General features: G+C 53.0%; 2 protein-coding genes across 2 annotated transcripts; one reads left to right on the top strand and one right to left on the bottom strand.

Moving 5' to 3' along the window:
- Window positions 1-14,582: 14,582 nt before the first annotated feature.
- C1QTNF4 (C1q and TNF related 4) lies at window positions 14,583-18,951 on the top strand. Its single transcript, XM_037028038.1, has 2 exons — window positions 14,583-14,673; window positions 17,827-18,951. Exon 2 carries the CDS (start codon window positions 17,832-17,834, stop codon window positions 18,804-18,806), a length of 975 nt encoding a protein of 324 aa, XP_036883933.1. The 5' UTR covers window positions 14,583-14,673; window positions 17,827-17,831; the 3' UTR covers window positions 18,807-18,951.
- A 626-nt stretch (window positions 18,952-19,577) lies between these two features.
- Window positions 19,578-22,172, bottom strand: FAM180B (family with sequence similarity 180 member B). Its single transcript, XM_037028041.1, has 3 exons — window positions 21,588-22,172; window positions 20,730-20,800; window positions 19,578-20,521 (listed from the first exon to the last, which is right to left on the bottom strand). The coding sequence occupies exons 1-3, from the start codon at window positions 21,850-21,852 to the stop codon at window positions 20,126-20,128; spliced, it is 732 nt and encodes a 243-aa protein (XP_036883936.1). The 5' UTR covers window positions 21,853-22,172; the 3' UTR covers window positions 19,578-20,125.
- Between the last annotated feature and the right edge of the window lie 519 nt (window positions 22,173-22,691).

Here is a 22,691-nt window from a genome sequence, read left to right as displayed (position 1 = left end):
TGTTTATTTGTTGTGTGTGTGTGTGTGTGTATGTTTGCCTATGCAAGTTGGGCTGCTAAGAAACTTCACCGACGCCTGGAATTGTTCAAAGCACTGGTCACCCTAACTGCACCCAAGTGATAGGTCCAGTAAGAGCGCTATACCTGTGTTCCAACATAAAATCTTGTAAGTTATTAATGTAATCAGAAGTCTGAACTTTATTCAGGGGCCAGTAAATTCAAGACACACTATGTAAAAATAGTGAACTCGTGTATGTAAATAACAAAGAAAAGGACCGTGTAGTAAACTGCACCTGTGAAACTGGGCAAGGGGTTCACCTTGGCTGCCCTGAGCTCGGTGCCAGGAAGCCCCCTCCCGGGAAGCGTAATGGTCTTTGAAGCCTGGCCTGAAGAACCCGGGGTTTCCTGGAACTTTTAGGGTGGTCATAAAAGTACCAGGGTACAAAAGAAAGTTTAGGATGAAATAAACTCTAAACATAACCCTATATCCCATCTTATTGCTGTGACTGAAACACACCTTGGCTTTGCAATCTACTTTAGAAATGTTCTCTTTTCCTTCTCCCCATTGAGTTTTTTCCTATCCAGTAAGATTCCATTCTGGGGCCATCTCTTTTTTAAAATAAGTTTTTCATTCATAATCCTTCCAAATGGAGATCTCTGCCTTAAAACTCCTCTCTTCCCCAAGACTTTGTAACTATAGTATAATACAAACTGAACCGACAAAATGGAACCTACACCCAAAAACGAGTCCAAGGCTTACGCAGCAGTGGCATTACTTCTTTCCGATTTGAAAACTTTAAAAAATTTTACGTTTAGCATTTTTAAACAGGCCCATTAAAACACTGGGCTTCCTAGAGAAATTGGCTGGTCAAGAAGCAGTGCGGGTAGTTGGTCTGTCCAGGGTGCGGTGGCAGGTGAGGGAGTGAGGAGAGACCCCGGGGAAGGGGTGCCTGCCATGCCTGTCGTGGGAGTTCCATTCTCGCAGTGTTCCCCCCTCCAGAAATAAAATGAGACTCGGTTCAGTTATTTATTCACGGTTGTGTAGCGCGTTTCGGAGCTGGAGTCAAACCTGAGTTCCCAATTGGAAGGCGTATTTACTGCTTCGTGGAGGGTATGACACGCTGAGGGGGGAAAGTAGCCAGTGAACCAGATGGTCGGTCAGTCATTCATCCGAGGAAAAAGGCCCCGCGTTCCAGTCAAAGCAGCGAGCCAAATAATAGGCCTCCCACAGGCGAGGGGTAGAACAGTCTTAAGTCAGGAACCTGTGCTCTGCAGAGTGGTGAGTAGGTAAAGAAACTGAAACTGGGCGTGGCCGCCACTGCTGCTCTAGCCTATTATGACGGTTTGTGCGGCTGGGGGGTGGAGTTAACTGCAGTAAGGGTCTCCTGGGAGTCCTGCCAGTCCATTTTATTTGGATTTCTGCTACATTTGGGACTCCAGGGGATTCTGCTAGAACGTCCTTGCATGTTGGATGGGCTCATCCACGCTGCCGTCTTAAGTGCCTTAGTGGTTTCTTGGGGTTGTCTTGTTTATTTGTTAAGTATAGATAAAGGCAGGTGTTTTACCTCCTTCGAAGAGACTTGGGCCTTACCTAAGGATGTCACGTGTGACATCTCGCCCCTCCTCCCTCCCCCGCCTTGTTGAGCTCCTATCTTACTGCCTCCTCAGACTTGAGAGAGTCAGAATCTTGCAATGATTTTCCGTCTTAGGGGCCAAATTGCAAATTAAAGGTGTTTTTTGCCACCACTTCCTTCTTTTCAGGAGAACATCTGATAATAGTGCTTCATTTTCTAAAGCAACTGAGAGCATTTTCCTTCCAACGAATTGTGTCCGTATAAGTCAGCTTCCTCATCTGTTTGCCTCCTGAAGAGATGTCTTGGGGAGCCCCGTCCCCAACACACTGCGTGTTGGCCATGGGATGAAATCTTGAAAAGCACAGTTTGCCTCAGTCTCATAGGTGGGTCCTCTGCAGTCCAGGCCTAAATTTCTGGTGTGGAACCAGTTAGACAAATTCATAACGTCACAATTTATAAAAATTTACGGTGGTTGAGTCAACATACTGCAACCTTGAAAAAGAATATTTTCAAGTAAGTTCACATTAAAATATGGTTGGAGAGCAGTATTTTAGAGTGTCAATACAAAGAGGAAGGGGAACAGATTCGACCTGGAGGTGCTCTGCAGGGTCACCAACGTCCTTCAAGGGAGAGCAAGGAGTGAAACAGACCTTGCCCCTCCCAAAGTCTCCAAGGTGACAGTGGGCGGAAGAAGGTTTCCTATACCGCCCTCAGCCCTGCTGAGGCAGTCGAAAGAATGGAACGTTCTCTGGTAGTGCCACATTTGCATGGAAAATCTATTCGGTATTGCAGCTTACTTCCAAACAGACTAGTGTGTGGAGCCAGAGGTTAAGTAAGGACAAGAAGCAGAATTGTACCTACTGACTTTCTGTCGGGTCTGGGACCTCGCCCTCCTGGCATCAGAAAGACTCGTGAGAACGTCGTTTGGCTGCCAACTAAAAAGGAAATGGGAACAACAGCCACACCTCACCTTAGACTGTCCACTCCCATTCCCACTGGAGGACGGGGTCTCACGCCTGTCCTCCCCCTGGGGGGCCCATATTTAGAGTTCAGCTGAATGTTGCCTGTGCGAAGTCCTGTGCTAGGGGAGGGGAGGGCGCGTGGGCGTGCGGCACTTCGCCCCCGTCCCCCATGGTGCCTCCTGTGCACGGAGGGAGGGTGCAATGTGACAAGAACATGAAGACTGGGGCTGGTGGGAGGATTAAATGGAACCATATGTAGAACGAAGCCTGGCACACCAAGGGAGGACAGACACTGAGCTCCAGAAACACTCTGTGGTGACTGTCCTGCCAGGCAGTGTGTGCCAGGAAGTGTCGAAACCAAGCACCCGGGATCCACGAGACTGTCAGGATGGTCTGTGCAGCTGGGGAGACGTCAGGAGGCCGGGGTGGGGACAGTCTCCAGCTCTGTCACTAGGTCTAGCAGCTGCAGGACCTTGGGCAGGATGCTTGATCATTTTAAGCCTCGAGCTCCTCACCTCTAAGTGAGAGTGACCCTTATTGGACCATTAGAGTTAGTACAGTGTCTGAGAGAATAATTGGTATGTGGTGGCTGTTGCTGTTTAAAAGTTAGAAGGAGAGGATAACACAGGTAATGTGGGTGAAGCCACAGAGTTAGTGACGGCCAAAGAGTTGAGGGCAAGTGGAATTGCATCTCCTGACCTTAGTTCAAAGCTGCATTTGAAGCTCACTTAAGTGATAGGCACCCAGAACAGTAACCACCACGCAGGACTCAGCAACTGTCTGTGAATGGGTCCTGAACTTGAACTGTGTCCCCGCCCCTCTCCCCGAGCTGCAGCAGTGCTGGCACTCTCCAACTTGATTAGACACTTCATTATCACCCTGCTTCCCCAGCTGAAGACGCTGGAGGTGGCTGAATCCCCTCCCCTCCCCTGGACTTCTGAGAAGTCGCTGCTAGGTTCTCAGAAAACCGAGCACTGTCTGGGTGGGTCCTCGCTGCTCAGCAGCTGCAGCAGCCTGTTACCTGTCTTCCCCGCCTGGAGCGCAGTACTGCAGGCAGCAGATAAGCTGGAGCCCAGTCTGGAGGACAGCTTCGACTGTCTGACTTCTTGCCCTAGCATCCTAAGCCCTTGCCTCCTGAGCCTGAACTGTCCAGCCCCAGTTCTCCAGCCTGCTCTGCTCTGTGCCTTTGGACCCCACAGCAGCCGCTGTGTGTGTGTGTGGTCTTCCACTGGAGCCTGTGCTGGAGGAGCCAAGCTGAGAGACCAGGGTATTTATAAGGAGGAAGGGGGTGTAAAGTTCTGCTGGTGTTTCAAAGCAGATTCCATCTCCATTCAGCTTTGAAATTCCTGTCCGCCTCTTCCTCTTTCATCTTTTCCCAAAGCCTGTTCCTTGGTCACAGCCATGATAAACCCGGGAACCATGGTGGCCAAGAGGTGTGGCCTGGAAAGCAGTGTGGGAAACACAGTGCATTTATCATCTGTAGAGAGCTGGACAGAGTAACCGCTGTTGAGATAACAAATGGACTTACCACCTAACGATAGGGTAATTTACTGGTGGCCTACTCATGTCCTGCCCATAAGTTCATTAGCTGCAACCCAGAAAACAGCCGTATAAGCAGCATCACCCCTATTTTACTGGTAGATTAGTGCAGCTCAGATGGCCTGGCTGATTTGCCCAAGGCCGGGAAACAGCAAAGGCAGCACCCAGGCCCATGGCTGCAGCCTGGGGGTTTCCAATATGCTGTGCCCGTGTTGTGAGTCCTACTGTTTTGCTGCATAAAATAGGGGAACCAGTTCAAGGAGTCAAACATGAAACCTGATGAGCAGGAACTCACAATTTCATACAGTGACAGGGTCAACATTGTATATTTGGGTGTGTACTTAGAAACCCAACCAATTAGCTTAAGAAAAAGAATTTATTGGCTCAAGTAACAGATGGCCGGAGGGCAATCCACTGGTTCAAACAATGTGTCAGCACTCCATTTTCATCCATCGGCCTGCCCGTCTCTGCCTGGTTCTCCTCGGACGGGCTCATTCCACGAGGCAGCAACGTGCTAGTGGCGGCTCCCCTCACTCGGCTTCCTCACGCTGGTAATTCCAAGGAACAAGCAGATGTCTCTTAGGGAGGTTCCTGGCGGATTCCAGCTTGAAATGCACATGCGTGTCCAAATGGGGATGAGTCAAGCAAAACAAGGCTCATAGGAAGTTGAAACCCCAAATAGGAGAGAGGATGGTAAGAAAAAAACCTAAGCACCTAGCCATTTAAAATGCAGTGCAGATCCCAAGGTGCTGACCTGCCTTTGCAGATAACGTCCTGGACCCCTTGCCAGGGCAGCTGGGAAAAGGGAGAGGAGCCGCAGTGCCTGAAGCCGCAAATACCCTGGCCCTCAGAAAACAGGAAAGGCAGGTTCCAGAAACTCGAGAAGGGGGCATTTGGGGTGAATCTCCCCAGAATTTATCTAGAGTACAATATTAAACTGAGGTTTTGAGAACACCTAGAAAAATAATTGCTCCCTTCACTAAGAATAAGATATGGTAAATAATACCAGCAATAATTTATTGTTACTTATTTGGAAGGCCACTAGGAAAATTCCTTGGACAATATACCTTGTTTCCAGTTAGACATGGAATGCCTCCTGATTGAGGCCACGAGGAAAACAGTGATCTCAGAGATTGCCCAGTCAGTGCATTTGGGTCCCTTCCCCCAGCTGGTCATCCAGTGCATGCAAATCTGGAGAGAAATCTTAAGTCCCAGGCTTCAAGGCTCTGCATGGGCTCAGTTTAGGGGTTATCAGTTCTGTGGCACTCCCTGTGTTTGCAGATGGCACCACTTACTGAGAGCAAAAGCTGATATTTGAATGTCAGAAGCAAGATTCTAAAGTATCTTGAAACAGTGGGCTCAAACCAACAGGATGCATTTAAAAGATGCAGAAAGCAAACATAGTGGTGTGACAACTGCCCGTAGAGCTCAGTCCAGGAACACGCTGTGCGGTTGTGTAGCTGAGGAGCAGCAGGCTGCACTTCCCAGGTTTGCCTAACGGTGATGTTCATACAGTGACGACATCTCCAAACCGCACACTTCTCAGAATGTTTCCCTGGTCTTCAGTGACACGTGACTGTATAAACAAACTACCCTAATTCCACTTGCTTCAGTAATGGAGCACCCAAACCAAGTTTCTTTGTCTTGTCAATTCCTCAGAAATGTATTGTTTCTTTGTTGGAAAAGAATAAAAATTGCCTGCTTTGGTCATTTCTTGAGGTCCCCCCAACCCACCCAAACAAAAAAGAAGTAGAAAGACCTGCATTTAGAATTTTTTTAATCAGCTGCGCAAGCACATGGGGAAGGCAGCTTGGTTTGGCAGCGGGGCGTGCAGAAGAAGGCTGAGGTCTCAGCTGGCCCCAGGTTGAACAGGAGCCATTGGGAACGGAGCAGCTGCTTAAGAAGATAGTGGTCCTCCCAGACCATTTTTATTTTAGGTACAAAAGGGTGAGAGTGGAAAGTGTGTCTCTCCCCCGTAACCTTTCCTCTTCTCAGGCACCTGCTATCAACAGTTTCTAGCAGATCCTCCAAGATGCATTCTATGCATATAAAAGCAAACACACACTTTTTTGTTTTACATAAATGGCAGCATGCTGTACACCTTGTTTTTCACTGACCAGTGAATCTTAGAGATTATTTCATATCATTATTTGAAATGATTCCTCATTCCTGTGTAAAGGGTGCATAGTCTTCAATTGCATATGTGTATCAGAATTTATGGAATGGGTCCTCTGTTGCTGCACCTGTAGGGTTTTTCCAGGGTTCTGCTATTACAAATAGTGCTGCAATGAATAACTCATTTCAGACTCGTGGGCATGAATCGGAAGAAGAGCTATTTGGGAAGCGGAATCACTGAGTTAAAGGGCATGCCCATTCTTACATTTAGTAGCTGTTGTTCAGTCACTGGGCCGTGCCCACTAGTAAGGTGCAAGTGCCCGCTCTTCCACGCCCTGCAGGGTGGGCCGTGAGTCTCACCGCTCCTGGGCGGCCCGAGAGGTAAGACCACAACGGCATCTCACTGCGGCGTTCTTACTCTAATACTCGTAGTCTCTTTTTATTGTTTGTGTCCTTTGACCGATTTTCTACTGAGTTGTCTATTTCTTAGAGCTCTTTATATAGTAAAGAAACTTGCTGTTTGTGCGGGGAGTCACAGATATGTTTTCTGCTTTGTAGCTTGTCTTTTGATTTGTTTCTGGCAATTTTGCCATGTTTTCCTTTTAAACTGTATTAAAATGTATCCAGCATTTTTTATGATCTCTGGAATGTATGTTATCATTCAAATCTCTTTTCCACTCTTAAAATTTTAGAAAATCACCACATGAGCCCTAACTGGTGTAGCTCAGTGGGTTGGGTGTCATTCTGCAAAGTGAAGGGTCGCGGGTCAGGGCACAGGCCTGGGGTGCAGGCCAGGTCCACTGTTGGGACATGGGAGAGGCAACCAGTCAATGTTTCTCTCCTCTTTCTCCCTCCTTTCCCCTTTCTCTAAAACAACTAAATAAATAAAGTCTTTTTTAAAATCACCACTTGATTTTTGGTACTTTTTTGGTTTTGTTTTTACATTTAAATATGTGATCCATTTGGAATTTGATTTGCTGTAAGGCATGATGTATGGATTCTACTTAATATTTTTTCAGATGGCTACCTAATTGTCCCCATGCAATTTACTAGATTATGTATCTTTCTCTGATTTAAAATTCTACTTTTGTAATATTCTAATTCCAATATGTATTTGGGTTTAATACTGGATTTTATATTCTGCTCCATTGATCTTCTTTTGATACACTTGGAAGAAATTATGGTTTTTGTTAATATTTTAAATTATTTCCAAAATGAAAGGCATAAGTATTTGTTGTAGAAAGTTTGGGAAATAGAAACAACCATACAGAAAAAAAAATAAATGTCATTCCTGAACCCACCATAAGTAACTAAACATTCTGGTGTTTATCCATCAGTGTTTTTCTATGTGATTATAATTTTTACTCAGTTAAGATGAGGCTTCCTAGGTCTAATTTTCCACCCCCCAAATGTAGTGCGAGCTAAATGCCCAGAGTGGACCTGGGCCTCATCTCACCCAGACTGTAGTCCCTCGCCCTCCCCCCTTCCCCCTTCCCCCTCCCCCACCCCCAGGGCCGCAGGTGGAGTCAGCTTTTGACTCTTCCCTTCCTTCACTCCCTGTTTTCACCCTCATGGCCAAGTCCTCCGTGTTTTCCCTGCGTAGACACGGCTCTGGATTAAGAGACCCTCTCAACCTACAGACAAGGACACCAAGACCGGGGTGGGGGGCGGGAACAGCTTGTGCTTTTAGCCACGAGGGACTCAACTCACAGTGGCTCAGCAGGAGTGGGTTTGTCATCTCTCGTTCGTAGTAGGAGGTTCACAGGTAGGGTAAGTCCAGGGTGTGTGGCCGCAGGGGCTCGGGGATGCCATCCAGGACCCCGATCCTCGCATCTGCCTGTTCTGCCGTTCCCTCTGTGTGTGTTGGCTTTTGTCCTCACACTTTCCCCCTCATGGTTGCAAGATGGTGGCAGTAGCTCTAAGAATCATCTCCTCAAGTAATATTACCCAAAGGCCAGAAGAGATCATGCCCCTTCCCACTTCCGTGGTGCCCAAAGCAGGAGGTGGGGCAGTTGGGAAATGTAGGAGGGTATTTCTGGTTGTCACAATGGCTGAAGGACCCTAGTGGGCAGGGTCTGGGGAAGCTAGATGTCATCATGTTTAGGGCTGTTAAGGGAAACATTAGCTTTAATTTCTCACAATATTCATGCAGGTGAAAAACTCCAAAAATAAACAAACTGTTTTTGCATGGTTTTAATGGACCCCGAATTTTTCAGAAATGCAACTTCCCTGTAAATTGAAGAAGGATTGTAGTTTTTTATTTAAAACTTCAAAAAGAGTCACTCAGCCCTGGCTACTGTGGCTCAGTGGATTGAGTGCCAAAGGGTCGCTGGTTCGATTCCCAGTCAGGGCACATGTCTGGGTTATGGGCCAGGTCCCCAGTAGGGGGTGTTCCAGAGGCAACCACACAATAATGTTTCCCTCCCTCTCTTTCTCCCTCCTTTCCCCTCTCTATGAAAATGGATAAATAAGATCTTAAGAAGAAAAAGAGTCATTCACTATTTCAGATGTCAGCGTTCCTCGTGCACCGGGGCTCCCGGCTGCGCACTCCATATCGGCCAGTGTTTGTAGCTGTTGCACTTGTGATTCTGTGAAGTGCGAACATCCAGCTGCTCCACTTGGTTTTTCTGGTGTAGCAATGCCCAGATATTTACGTATCAAAAACGCTATTTCATTGCAATTACTGCCCTTCCACTTCTCCTTTATTTCACACTTGAGCATTCTACTGACTTTTGAGTACGTGTCGTTCGTTTTCTATGGGTTTCCTTTCAGTGTAGGAAAGGAGGCATTACAAAGCAGCTGCTACGCATAAAGCCTGAAAAGCTTAACCTGGCGCTTAAAATCCTTCCCGCTCAGATTCAAAACCCTCTTTTCTGGACCTGCCTCCTGGCAACATCCCCGGATTCCATACTCCAGCCCTACCAAGGTGACTATTCATTTTTCAAACACAACAAGCAATAGTAATAGCACATAGTGAGTGCTTTCAACAAGACAGGGAGGCATAGATACTTTCCTTATCCCCATTTTCCAGGTGGGGAAACTGAGGTCACCTGATGAGTGATGGAACTGGGGTTCAAACTAAAGCAGGCTGATGCCAGTCCCCACTCTTCACAGAGACTCTGCATCGCCCCCTGGGGGGACCCCCCTGCCGCCTGGTCCTTCCCCCAGGATGCCCTTCCCATCTCTGTTGCCTGTCAGGGTCTAGCACAGCCTTCCTGGCTTCCTGTCTGTGTCACTCCCTTCATTAATTCTTGCTGGATCCCTCTGCTTGGAAATAATTTCTCCTCCTAGTGCTCTCATTGCATTCAATCTGTGATTTCTGTTATGACTACTCTTTAAAGAATGGAGGTGACGATGATAACTTGCTCTATGCCATCCGAGCCTGTTCCTGTCTCCTTCCCTTTTCCGCCAACAGATACTCAGCTGGGTTGTGGATTACATTTATGTCCCAGCCCCTCTCCCCGTCACTTGGGACTCTGCCGACCCTCCCCCTGGCTGGCCCTGCACTGGGGAAAGCACAAGTGTAGGAGGCCCTACACTTAAAGGGTTTAGTGCTCTGTTGCCACCATTTCAGTTTTTAACTTTTGAATAAGAGGCCTGCATTTCACTTTCACGCGGGGCCGTGCAAATGAGATGGCTGGTTCTGAGAGGGGCTGTTGGCCACCACATTCTCAAGCCTTGGTGGCAGGGTTCCCAATGTGACAGTTCCGGGAGAGAGACAGCCAGGCAGCAGCCATCTCGCCTTCTGAGATTGAACGTAAATCCTCCTCCTACAGGGGCGTGGCAAGGTCACAGTGTACGCAGTGGTGAGAGGCACTGCCCCAGCTGTCTTTGGACAGTGCAGTTTGCTACATCTGGCCATGAGCAGATCACCTCCCATCCCGGGCCTCAACCTCCCCATCTGCAGTAGGGGTGGGGGTGGGGGGTTCAGTTCCCCTCTGGGAGAAGGACCCAGGGAGAGGTGGGACCTTAATCTTTGAAGTAACTGCCAGCTTTTTCCCTTGCAAGTATTTTGCCCAGTGCTCAGAGGAACTGGAACCACCATCAGGCTGGAGCTACTAGGGCTGTCAAAGCCACTCCCCTGGAGGTCTGGAGCCCCCCAAGGAAGATGAGGAAGGCGGAGACTCAGTCCCCACGTCTGTTTCTCCTGCGGGCATCTCTGCTTGGCTGACAATTCCTTTTCTTTCATTTTTCCCGGGGGCATGTGGTTGTCTTTCTCATTAACTTCCCCTCAGCTCCCAGCAAGGTCCCTAGACTCTGAGCTCTGCTAATTCCCCTGTAATCTCCCGGCAAACCAGGAAGCTAATTAAATTGTGACTTTGTGCAGCCCTCTCTGTCAATCTCTTTGTCTCTCTTCTCAGTCTCTCTCCCTCCTTTCCTACTAGCCCTTACCTGTCCACAACCTCCCTGGAAAAGCCCTTCCGTCCTGAACTGAGCTTACCATTCCCGCCCCAAGCCCCCACCCTGACACCTCCACCCAAATTCATGTTCTGGATCCCACCCCTTCATGCCTCCTTCTCACTAGGTCAACTCCTCGCTGTAATTTGGGAACAGCCTGCTCTGTGACACCTTCCTGATCTACCCAGCTGGAACATCTTCCTCCCTGAGCTCTCAGTGCACTTTGCAGTTCCCTCCCGGAGGGATGCTGACCTTGTTTTCACCCGTTATGGTTCTTTGTGTCCACATCCAGCCTCTCTACTACTTGCTTAGCTCCTCCAGGGCAGGGGCTCCAGGCCATCCTCATTCCACCTTCTGAGCACCTACCTAACACCGCCTTGGAACACTTCCTTGTCCTCTCCTGGCCCCAGGTGGCAACTGGCGTTCCAGTCTTTGTGTGTAGTACATTCCAGTCCAGGAGGAGAAGAGGGAAGGCAGAAAGGGTGGCCTCCCGGCTAACTCAGTCCCTAGAAAGCAGGGGTCCCCAACCTCCAGGCTGCAGCACCGGTACTGGTCCGGGTCTAATGGGAACGGGTTGCACAGCAGGAGAGAAGCTTTAAAGTAATGACCTTGAACCACCTCTGCCACTCTGGTCCATGGCAGAATTGTCTTCCATGAAACTGGCCCGTGGTGCCAAAAAGGTTGCCATAAAGCATTTTCTTTCCCAGTAACTTCTGCTTTCGTCTGGCTGACCACACCGAGATTCGGAAGACACGGTACACTGCCTCCTGTCAAACTCAAGAGCTCATCTCTCTTTCTACAGATGAAAAATAAGGCCCAGAGAGGAGTAGAGGACTAGGGAGGCTGCAGAGCGCAGTGGGTAAGGACTGGGTTTGGAAGTAGACCCAGGTTTCAATGCAGCCCCTGCATTAACCTGTTTATTTCTCATTTGTAAAACTGAGTTAATGATACCGACTTCAGGGACTGTTGAGAAAATTAAACAGTCCTGGCTGGTGTGGCTCAGTGGATTGACCACTGGCCTGTGAACCAAGAGGTTGCCAGTTTAATTCCTTGTCAGGGCACATGCCTACGTAGTGGGCCAGGTCCCCGGTTGGATGTCTGCAAAAGGCAACTGATTGATGTTTCTCTTGCACAGCACATTGATGTTTCTCACCTTCTCTTTCTCCCACCCTTCCCTTCTCTCTAAACACAAATAAATAAAGTCTTTAAAAAATGGTTCATTGTCTTAGTTTAGATTTGGGTGCAAGTTGTTTATCTAGGAAGTGATCCCCAAAAGCAGGGTGAGGGAGTTGGCCAGTCGGCCAAGGGAAGACAGTGGAGAGCACACACAGATGTGAGTGGCTGAGGTTTTCTTTATCTGCTCACACTGGGCCTCCTTGGCTTCGGGCTGCCTGAAGGTGCTAACTCTCCACCTGCAGCCTGCCCGACACTCACTTCCACAGCTAAGAACGTCTCAGGAGAGGCCCAGAAAGTTTGGCAGGTTCTAGAACCGTCTGCAGGTGACCTGCCAGTGGGTGGGGCACTGACGGCATCTGTGACATTCAATAAATTGACCTGCTGTTACAACTTCAATCATGTTGTGATAGCTCCAACTCCACTACCAACTAGGAGCAGGCAGGAACCACAGCCTAACTCAAGGCTCTTATCTCTGAGCCCCGAACCACCTCCTCCTCACCTGCATTCTGGCATCCCCTTGCCCACCACCAGGCACCCCCATCAGTTCACAGCATCCTCTTCCTCTGTATCCTTTTCCCAGTGGCCTGTACCCCATCCCAGCGTCATCTGCTTCAGTCACTTCTCTCTATCCCTGACCCTGACCTCTCTGGAGAAACCTTTGGTGGACTCAGGAAAAGTGTCAAAGGGCTTTCAGCCTGAGCCAGGCCCCCTGCAGGGGTTTAATGGTCCTGCCTAGAGAGTCCTGCCTTCTTCCCTCCCATCCCACCATTGCAGCCACACTTTGAAAAGGCACCTTCAACGTGGCAGCCCCCCCCCCCACCTGACTGACTGGTGTGGATTGGTTGGGTGCTCTCCCTCAAGGCAAGAGATCACCAGTTCAGTTCCCAGTGGAGCACATGCCTGGGTGGCAGGTGTAGTCCTGGACAGACGGGGCTTGTGCAGAAGGTAGTCGATCGATCTCTCTCACATCAATGTTTCTCTCCCTCCCTTTCCGTCTCTCTAGAAATAAACAAAATCTGAAAGAAACAAAGACAGGGAAAGGAAGGAAGGAAGGAAGGAAGGAAGGAAGGAAGGAAGGAAGGAAGGAAGGAGAGAGAGAAAGAAAGAAAGAAAGAAAGGAAAGAAAGAAAGAAAGAAAAGAAAAGAAAAGAAAAGAAGAGAAAAGAAAAGAAAAGAAAGAAAGGTGGCAGCCCCTGCCCTTGCGGTCCAGAGGAGGACCAGTACCCTAAGAAGGGTTGAGGGGGTAGAGGCTGCAGAGGTGGCTTCCTGCCTCCCCCAGCCCACCTGCCACATTCCTGTGAGGTTTGTCCCACCCCCACCCTGCCCCATGCCCCCCATAGGGCTTTCAAGCTGGTAAGATAACTGTGGTCATGGGGCTAGAAGGTGCTGCGACCTCCACCCAAGGCCCGGCCTCTGCTCGTTTTTTTCCTGTAAGGCACGTGGTCACTCATTCATCATTCGCCTAACACCCTGAAGAACACTTAATGAGCTAATCCTCATTATCAACACCCCCATGAGGATTAACACGTATTGAATTAACTGGGGTCGTGTAAGTTTGGGGGTAACAGAAAGAGAGCTCCAGAGGGCTTTGTGGGCACCAGGCTTCTCAGGGGCCATGCGGAGGGGCTGCCCCAGAGCCAGGACTGGAGACCAGGCCTCGCACCCCTGCTGACCAGGTCAGGCAGAGGTCACCAGCAACTGGCACTTCAGAGGTGGGCTCTTCCGAAGCCATCCACTCCTCCTGGTGAGGGCCATCCCCCCCCCCCCCGCCCCTGTGAGAGAACAGCAGCTCCCNCCCCCCCCCCCCCCCGCCCCTGTGAGAGAACAGCAGCTCCCTGAGCTCCCAGCACTGGGGTCAAACCCCAGAGTGGGGCCTGGGAAGGGCCTCGGATGACTGCTGACATGTGACAACTGTCCCCAGCCCTGCCCTGTGACTGGATCCTGCTGCCCCCCCCCCCACCTAGTGCCAACAGCTCTCAGTGTCCCCCTGCAAACAGGCCCCTCGAGTCCTCCCATTGCCCCTCTCAGCCTTCTGCCAACATTCAGTGCTGCACCAAGGACTCCTGTCCTTCCTCGTCCACTCCCTGGGGGCCCAGACTGACCCCCAGGGAGCCTGAGAGCTCTGTCTTCTCCCTCCCTCCTAACCAACTGTGGGCATTCTCAGGTTGGGAGGAGAGGAAGAAACTCAGGTCACCTGAAGCCCTTGCTATACCAGCGACATTGACCCATTTATCCTTCTCTTCCCTGTGACCCCGTCCCCCAGTGCCACTCAGCCTGGACATCTGTCCTGGCCAAAATCTCACCTTCCACTGTCCTTGCAGCCCAGAGGGTAGTCCGGCCCCTGTGTCCTGCTCCAGTCCTCTCTCCTCAAACCAGACAGGAGGGGAGTCTGCAGAGGGCCCTGGGCCACCCCCAGTTTGGCCTCTGCGGCAGGCCTCAGTTTCCCCACCTGCTAACTTGGATTAATGGTGCCTGCACGCTAGACCCAGAGGGCTGAAGCAAGCTCTAGGGAGGTCCCAGAGGAGGAAGGGCACCGAGCTCGGCGCAGCCAGCGAAGGGGCCTCCTCGGGGCCGTGCCCTCGGGCCGCTGCTCCTCTTCGTTCCTCGGCGCGCCCCTCCCTCTCGCTTCGCTCCCCGCTCTCGGCTTCCCGCCTCTGCCCGGCCGCCCCTCCCGCAGGTCTGCGGGGCTCGCTCTCCGGCTGTCCTCTGTGCTTCGCGCCTCGCTGCCCCGTGCCCACCCGGGCCCCAGCGCCCCGCTGCCGCCGCCTTGGGTCCGGGAGAAGCGGCCCGAGCCCCCGCCGCCCCGCCAGGCCCCGCCCGCTGCAGCGCGAGCGGTCAGTGCGCAGCCCAGAGCCCCGAGCCGGATCGCGGGCTCGGAGCGAACCCGACCTGACCGCAGTCCCCGGCCAGGTGAGGGCAGCCCGGGGCGGCGGAAGGGGGGGCCGGTGGGGCGGGGGCAAGGTTTCTCCTTTGTTGGGAGCGGGGGCGGGGAAGGCGCGGGGAAATCGGGTCCTTCTTCCCTGAAAGGAGGACCTGGGAGCTTTTTTAATGAAAGAGGCTCAAGGGCTTTTTCGCGGAAGGGATGGATGAAAGGGGGTCTGGGGGGAGGGGGCCTGCCGGTAGGGCGTCTGGGTACCCCTTTGTGGGGGATTCGTTTTTGCCCTGAGAAATGATTAATTGGCTTCCGTGAAAGGGGGACTTAATTGGGAGCATCAGAGGCTTTCAGAGTAGATGGGGAGGGGGTGCTGGGGGGCTGAGGGAAGGGATGTTTGGGGAGGGGGACTGAGCGGGGAGGGGGGCTCTAAGATCCCCTTAGCCTGCACCTCCCCCGCTGGTTTCTGGGGCTCTGGGTCTGCCCACCTCTCTGCGTCCCAGTTTTTTCTCTTTGAAGATGACTATTTTGAGCCCCTCCTGGACAGAGCTAGGAACGGCCATTTCCTTCCCTGCAGCTACGATGCCCACCTGACAACCTCCCAACTCTGACCTGCTTAGGGAAGGAGGGTTAGGGAAGGAGGGGACCTAGGCATCTGGGAACTGGGCAACGGTGGGTGAACAGGGGGCCGGGTGCTGGAGGAACCTCTGGCCCTGGCGGGCACACCGGATGTGGCCAGGAGCTGGCTGGGGGTAGGGTGGGCAGGTTGCTGGGGCAGGACAGCTAAGAGAGTAGCAGGGTCAGGGAGAGCTCAGATGTCCACATACTTTCAGACGGCAAAATACTAGAGTTTTTGTCTGTTTGTTTGTTTGTTCGTTTGTTCTTTCTCTTTTACCCCTGGTGCCAAGACTCATTCCACTTGCTTCTCTGATTTTAGCAAAAAAGGAAAAAAGAAAACCAAAGCAGAGGACAGGTTGGTTGGAAGTATCTGTGTCTAGGAAGGAAAGGCGATGGCTCGACTCAAGAGCCCCTGGTTCAAGCTGGCCTCAGGGCTCCATGGGTGACCTTGGTCTAAATTGTGTCCTCCTGTTGGGTCTCAGCTTTTCTAATCTGTAAAGTGTGAGAGCCCACCTGTCTCCCAAGTTTGCCATGAGCCCATATGTTTCCAAAGAGTTTTGTAAAGGGGAATGCAAGGTGCAACCTTTTTTTGAAAAACAAAAAAAGGTTTTATTTATTTATTTTTAGAGAGAGGGAGAGGGGGAAGAAACATTGATATCTCTTGTGTCTCCAACCAGGGCCCTTGGGACCTGGCCTCCAACTCAGGCATCTTGCTTTGCTCGAGGACACCCGACCCACTGAGCCATGCGGGTCAGGGCTCTGAGGTGCCATCTTTACCACTGCAAAGGTGGATGGGCTCCCTCCCCACTCCTTCCCCCCAAGGGTAAAGGCTAGCTCATAGGGATGACAGGTGGTGGGGGGTTCTTTGTAAGAATTAGGAAAGGTACCTCCCCTGGAGGGAGAGGGTTCAGCTGGGGTTGGCCCTTGGGGTCTTTATTATGAGGATTAGAAGAAAACACACTTTCCCCCAGGTGCATCAGCCCCACACATTTGGGCAAGTACAATGTGGGCCAGATTCCAGGGCCCACCTACCCTCTGGTGAACGTCCTTGTGCTGCAGGACACATCTGCACCTGGCAACCCACCTCAGCAGACACAGAGCTACACACACTCCCAGGATATTGCCTATAGAAGCCCATACCCTAGGGTGTTGCCAGCTCATTTTCTGTCCTGCTTTGTCTCCACATCAGGTCCTTTAGGTATTCAATCCCCAAAGCCTGTGCTTACTAGAAGCATGATGGAATCCCACCATCAGAGAGTGACTCCCTGGAGTTAAGCAGTGCCTTCACCAGGCCCTCAGGGGTAGGAGTACTGGGTCCCTAACCCTTTATGTTAAGAACTGGATCAGATTGCTTTCTCAAGGCCAAGAGCAGGAGCATCTACACACCTGGGTGGTACAGCCATGCACAAATTATCTCAGAACATCCTTAAGAGTAAGCTTGGAGGGAGGTCTCCTTCCCATGCCCAGAGAAGTTAAGGAGCTGGCCTAAGGTTTCACAGCTTGTTAGTGGTGGAGCCAGGACCCAAGCCTAGGTCCAGCTCTCTGTACTCTTCACTCCATCACTGAGGAATAAAGCTGCTGGCCTCACAGTCTTGTCAAATGCCTGCTGGAATTGTTGCACTCCTTCTCTGTTCCCAGCAGCTCCTGGCACTCCCTCCTTGTAGCTCCCTCCTTCTACTCAGGGCCAGGGGGCGAGGGGGGGGGGCAGTCACTTTCACTCACTCTAATTTCATGGGAGCAAGAAGCTGCCTCAAAGCTCAACTATTCTGGCCTCTTTAGTACAAAAAGGGCCCCTGGGGAGTCCAGAGGCCCAGTGTGCAAGCCGACCCTTGAGTGGGTCAGAGGCTAGTTCCCTTCCTGTCCAGATAGGGGCTGAAACAGTGGCTACCATGGAGGACGACAGTACGGCAAGCTAGTGCCTGAGTGAGAGGCAAGCCAAGGATCACAGAATAGGACCACAACCTTGGTCCTTGTTGCATTTGCAACAACCCAAAGGCTTAAGGAAACTCAGAAACCCCACCCCGGGCCACCGGGAACCAACCCCTGTGTTCCCAGAGCCCTTGGATGTCAAGGGAAAGGGATGGGGTAAACCCAACAGATGGAGCGACAGCTATAGGGCCCTACAGAGAGAGCATTTCGGCTTGTATCTGTGTGATGTGTTCGAGCTTTCATCTGAGGAAGAGGTCTGGTGCTAACAAAAAAAAAAAAAAATTGAAGACTTACTGGTCTATCTAATGGTTCCCAAAGTGTGGTCCCTGGACCAGCAACATCTGCTTTATCCAGGAATTTGTTAGAAGTGCAAACTCTGAGGCCGCATCCTAGAAATGCTAAGTGGAAACTCTGAAGATGAGCCCAACAGTGTGTTTTTCAACAAGCTCTCCAGGTAACCCTGAGGACCACTTAAGTGTATGAGTAACTGATTTAATCCAAGGGTATAGGAAACAAAGACTATCGTGGGTCAAGGGCAGAGCTGGGAAGAGAATCATTAGTCTCCTGGACTGGGAGCCCCAGGAATTTGCAGGTGCCGCCACTTCCAACCCTCCTCTCCTTCCCCTTTCTTCCTCCTGTCCCAGGCGCCATGCTGCCATTCCTGCTGGGCCTGTTGAGCCCGGTGGCCTGTTGGGCACTGGGCTTGGCTCCCGGCTCCACGGAGCTGCGCTCGGCCTTCTCCGCAGCACGCACCACTCCGCTGGAGGGTACGTCGGAGATGGCGGTGACCTTCGACAAGGTGTACGTGAACATCGGGGGCGACTTCGACGCGGCCACAGGCCAGTTCCGCTGCCGCGTGCCCGGCGCCTACTTCTTCTCCTTCACGGCTGGCAAGGCTCCGCACAAGAGCCTGTCGGTGATGCTGGTGCGCAACCGCGACGAGGTGCAGGCGCTGGCCTTCGATGAGCAGCGGCGGCCGGGGTCGCGGCACGCCGCCAGCCAGAGCGCCATGCTGCAGCTCGACTACGGCGACACGGTGTGGCTGCGGCTGCACGGCGCCCCGCAGTACGCGCTGGGCGCGCCCGGCGCCACCTTCAGCGGCTACTTGGTGTACGCCGACGCCGACGCGCCTGCGCGCGGCCCGCCCGCGCCCCCGGAGCCGCGCTCGGCCTTCTCGGCGGCGCGCACGCGCAGCCTGGTGGGCTCCGACGCCGGTCAGGCCCCGCGACACCGGCCGCTCGCCTTCGACACCGAGCTGGTCAACATCGGTGGCGACTTCGACGCGGCGGCTGGCGTGTTCCGCTGCCGCCTGCCAGGCGCCTACTTCTTCTCCTTCACGCTGGGTAAGCTACCGCGCAAGACGCTGTCGGTGAAGCTGATGAAGAACCGCGACGAGGTGCAGGCCATGATTTACGACGACGGCGCGTCGCGGCGCCGCGAGATGCAGAGCCAGAGCGTGATGCTGGCGCTGCAGCGCGGCGACGCCGTGTGGCTGCTCAGCCACGACCACGACGGCTACGGGGCCTACAGCAACCACGGCAAGTACATCACCTTCTCCGGCTTCCTGGTGTACCCCGACCTCGACCCCGCCGGCTCGCCCGGCCTGGGGCCCCTGGAGCTCTGAGCTCCCACCCAGAGGAGCCCGCGGGCATGCATGCCGGGCCAGCGGGGCTGTGGCCCACCCCTCCGCCGGCGCGAGCATGACGGCCCGCCCAGGGCGGCTGGACTCTGCCAATAAAGTGGGCCTGCGCCGGCGCCTGTGTTCCTGGGGTCCTGTGCTCTGTCTTGATTGCCAGTTTTGTCTTGGGGCTGGCGGGAGACGCTGACTACCGGGCATGGGGTGAGAGTCAGAGGTCCAAGGCCAAAATTTGGTCAGGCCCTAAGAGGATGATGAGGAGATGGGAATTCGAGTGGAGCCTCCACACCTAGCCTGTTGTGTCCCCCCCCCCCCACATTTATGACCCTTTCCAGTCAGTTCCTCTGCCTGACTCTTCCCTGCTGACTTTCAATGGCATTCTTAGGGCCCGCTGATTCCTCTCTGTGACAAGGGGCAACACCCTCCTACCTCTCGGAGGTATGGGATTTAAGGAAATAGCACATTGCTTCTTCCAGTAGGGTGCATGAATGGGGTGAGCAGGCTGTACCTGGTCGCCCCAGCTGCTGCCTTCCCAGGACAGGCAGGGAGGGTGATTTGCTCAGGCGGAGGGTGAAACATCCTACTTTGACATAGAAGGATGCAGACGGCCAGAACAGAATTTTTTATAGGGTGAGCTACACAGAATCAGGGTGTATGCCAGCCAGCCTCCACTTGTTAATCTGAGTCAACGCCCTTCCTCCCAGCCCCATTCCTTCCCCTGAGGTGTTTATTTGAGCCTTAAAGAGATGGACCAAAAAACATCCCCCTTCCCCCCCAAATATGTATTTCCCCACCTGCTTCCCTTCACGTGCCCAACAGACCAAATTAAAAATGTCCAGTCTATTCTTCCATCCCAAAGAGGAAACTCTGAGGTTCAGGGACCCGGAGCAGTGGTTGGACTCACAGGGGTATCCAAATTAGGACCAGGTGCTAGGCTCCTGAAAGGCTTCTGCTGCTCTCGTGGACTGCCAGGGTAGGGGTTGGAGGGTCTGACCTACTGTACTCAGGGCAGCTTCCCTTTCAGCATCTCAAACACACTTCTCAGTCCCGATCCCAACACACACACACACACTGCCTGCAAGTCCTGCCTTTAACTCAGTACCTGCCACCCAGGACCCAGGGTCCAGGCTCTTAATCTTCAGGACCCAGGAAAGACAGAGAGGGAGAAGTAAATGGGGGTCCAGGGTACAAGCCAAGCCCAAAGACCTGAACACAGGGGGAAGACCCAGGTACCAGATGGAAGTCTCTGCCCAGGATGGGGCTGGCTTGGGGGTGGGGATTGGGGGCTGGCAGGGGAAAGGGGAGGGTCAGGGAAAGGGGTCAAGGATTGAGGCCCAGGGCCCCAAAGAAGGAGGCTGGCCCTGGGGGCAGAAGCCTTTGCACAGGTCCCAGAGTGTTTCCTGTGCCAGGAGGGCAAAGACCTGCGCCCAGCGACCCCTCTCCTCAGCCTCCAAAGCCTTGTGAAGCCTGTAGACACAGGATAGCCCCGTGAGGAGCAGATTTTCAAAGTCCCAAGGGCTTAGAGGAGGCCCCGTCCGCAGGTCCTGGAATTGCTGCAGCTGCTGCTCAGCACCCTGCAAGTCACTGGGAACATGGCGCTGCAGGAGGAGCCTGAGCCGGCGGCCCGGATGTGTGGATGCCAGTTCCTCGTCCTGGAGGTGCAGCTGCCCCATGACATCCAGCTCCAGCCCAGCCCAGAGCAGCTGCAAGGGGAGCCATGTAAGGAGTGGGCTGGGGTCTGGGGAACAGGGCAGGGAGCAAGAGTGGGCCGGCAGGGCATAAGCAGGCAGTAGGACCCAAGCTGGGTTGCCCTCCTCCCCCAGGCCCAATTTGAGACATCCCCTTTCCCAACCCCGAGTTTAGGGACCTCTGGATGCTTCCACCTCCCATGTCCCAGGCTGGAGGAAAGACCTCAAACATCACTTCCGGGGCCTCTGGCTCCTGCAGGCCACCTCCCACGCTGCTGCTGTTTGTGGGCTGCCCTGGGGCAGCAGAGAGAAGTCAGGCCCCTGCCCAGCTTCACTCTAAATAACCCAGCCTCCCAGAAGTGCCCCTTAGCTGCTTGGTAAGGGTGCCTAGAAGTTCTTCTAGCTGCAAAAGTGCAGGAGTGCCATTCTATGCCTTCCTTCCCCCACTCACACATGCACATCAACACTTACTAACCCAGGCATAGGTCTTGTGATTCCAAGATCATCATCCCAAACCCAGATACCTCCCTGGCAAATGTCCAGGACTCCTTGAACTTGTAAAGTTCTCTTAGCCAAGTGCTCCATGCCAGCAGGTCACAAAGCACTTCACTTCCCCTCCCTATCATCATCTTGGGACAGTGTAATCTATCAGTGCCAGTGACCCTCAAAAATTGAGGACCCCTTTGAGAAGAACCCACTCCTTCCTTACTCCTCAGTAGTAATCACATGCAAGCTAGGATGTCTGGTGCAGCTTCCTTCATCCCACCCCAAGGTGCACCTGGCCCTGGGAATAATTGTTCCAAGCCCAGGGTGCATTAAGGGGGTGCTGCTTTTGGTGTCATCCGGAGTAAGCCCAGGCCCAACTCTGTCCAGGGCCAGCATTGAGGGCAGCTAGGGCTATGTCCCTTCACTTCACCTAACTGGTCCAGTTCTGGGGGTGGGGCCCACGCCATTAGCCCCCATAGTACAGGTCAGCCTGGAACAGACCATGCCCAGTTTCTAGGCTCAGACAGAACCAACTCTAACTATTAGCCAGCAGCCTTCCTTGGCTCCCATCCACCCCACCATGAAGCCCTGGTACCTGTGTGGTGCTGGGCTGTAGTCATCCCAGGGAAGAGGACAACTGCTACCATCAGCCAAGCCAGGAACCGCATTTTCCCCGCCATGCCCCACCACATCCTCTGAGTCTTACTCTCCCCAGCAGCTCTCTGCTCCTGTACCCGCCTGCCGCACACCATGGCTCCAACTTTCCACTGCAGGCTGCTCAGGCGTTCCCTGCTTTGCATGTCAGTCGTCAACACTGAACAGGGAGGGGCTGGCTCTGGCTTCCCAGGGGCTCTTTCCATCCGTGGAAACGTGGAGTCTTTGGCTGTTGGCAGGAGCCTGGCTCCCTGCCTGTCAGGCCCTCAGCCTGTTCCCACCAGATGGGCAGGATATTGGTTAATAGAAAAAAGGTGTTTTGTAGCAACCAGTGCGCTTGGCCCTCCCAAAAGGTAGGAAAGACACCACGCAGTAACACTACCTTACCGTCTGTCCTCACGCCCAAAGCATCCTGCAGCTGAGCCAGCTCCTGAGGCCCAGTCCAGCTCAGGCTCCAGGGAGCCCCTCAGCAGCCAGAAACATCAGCTGCAAAGCCCAGTCCTTCAAATGCACGCGGACTGGCCGGGCAGCCCCAGACACAGGCGTCCACCTCAGGCACTCAGCCAGACTGGCGGGACCCACCCCAGACCAGCTGGAGCAGGCAGTGCTGTCTCCCTGGAAGACAGATCTGCAGTGCCTGAGGTTCTTTGGTCCCAGCCCTGGGACCTCTTTTGCTTGTTTACAACATTCTTGGCTCAGGCCAGAGTGCAGACAGATCCTCTTAGCCCAGGCATGATGGGCTGTCGGGTTGCAGGGAGCAGGATGCAGAGTTCAAGACTCAAATGAGCTGTGGCTCTTCCTGTTGACTTGTGGAGGGAGCCCTGTGGCTGTTCGGATGGAGTGAGTGCAGGCAGGGGTTACCCTGGACCCACTGGGGCTGTCAGCACTTGTTGAAACCCTTCTAGTCCTCAGGAGAGGCTATGCCACACCCATCCCGAGCCCTGTACTCTGTGGGACCTTATAAATGCACCCAGGCCTGCAGGTCACCATGTCTGCACCTGCACTATTTAGTCCCTGAAAACAGACTCTGGTTCCGTAGTCTCTC

Source organism: Sturnira hondurensis, unplaced genomic scaffold (assembly GCF_014824575.4).
Source record: "Sturnira hondurensis isolate 20B ecotype Veracruz unplaced genomic scaffold, ASM1482457v3 Scaffold0019433, whole genome shotgun sequence".
Lineage (NCBI taxonomy): Eukaryota > Metazoa > Chordata > Mammalia > Chiroptera > Phyllostomidae > Sturnira > Sturnira hondurensis.
Note: the sequence above shows the minus strand (reverse complement) of the source record. Positions and strands in the feature narration are given on the sequence as shown.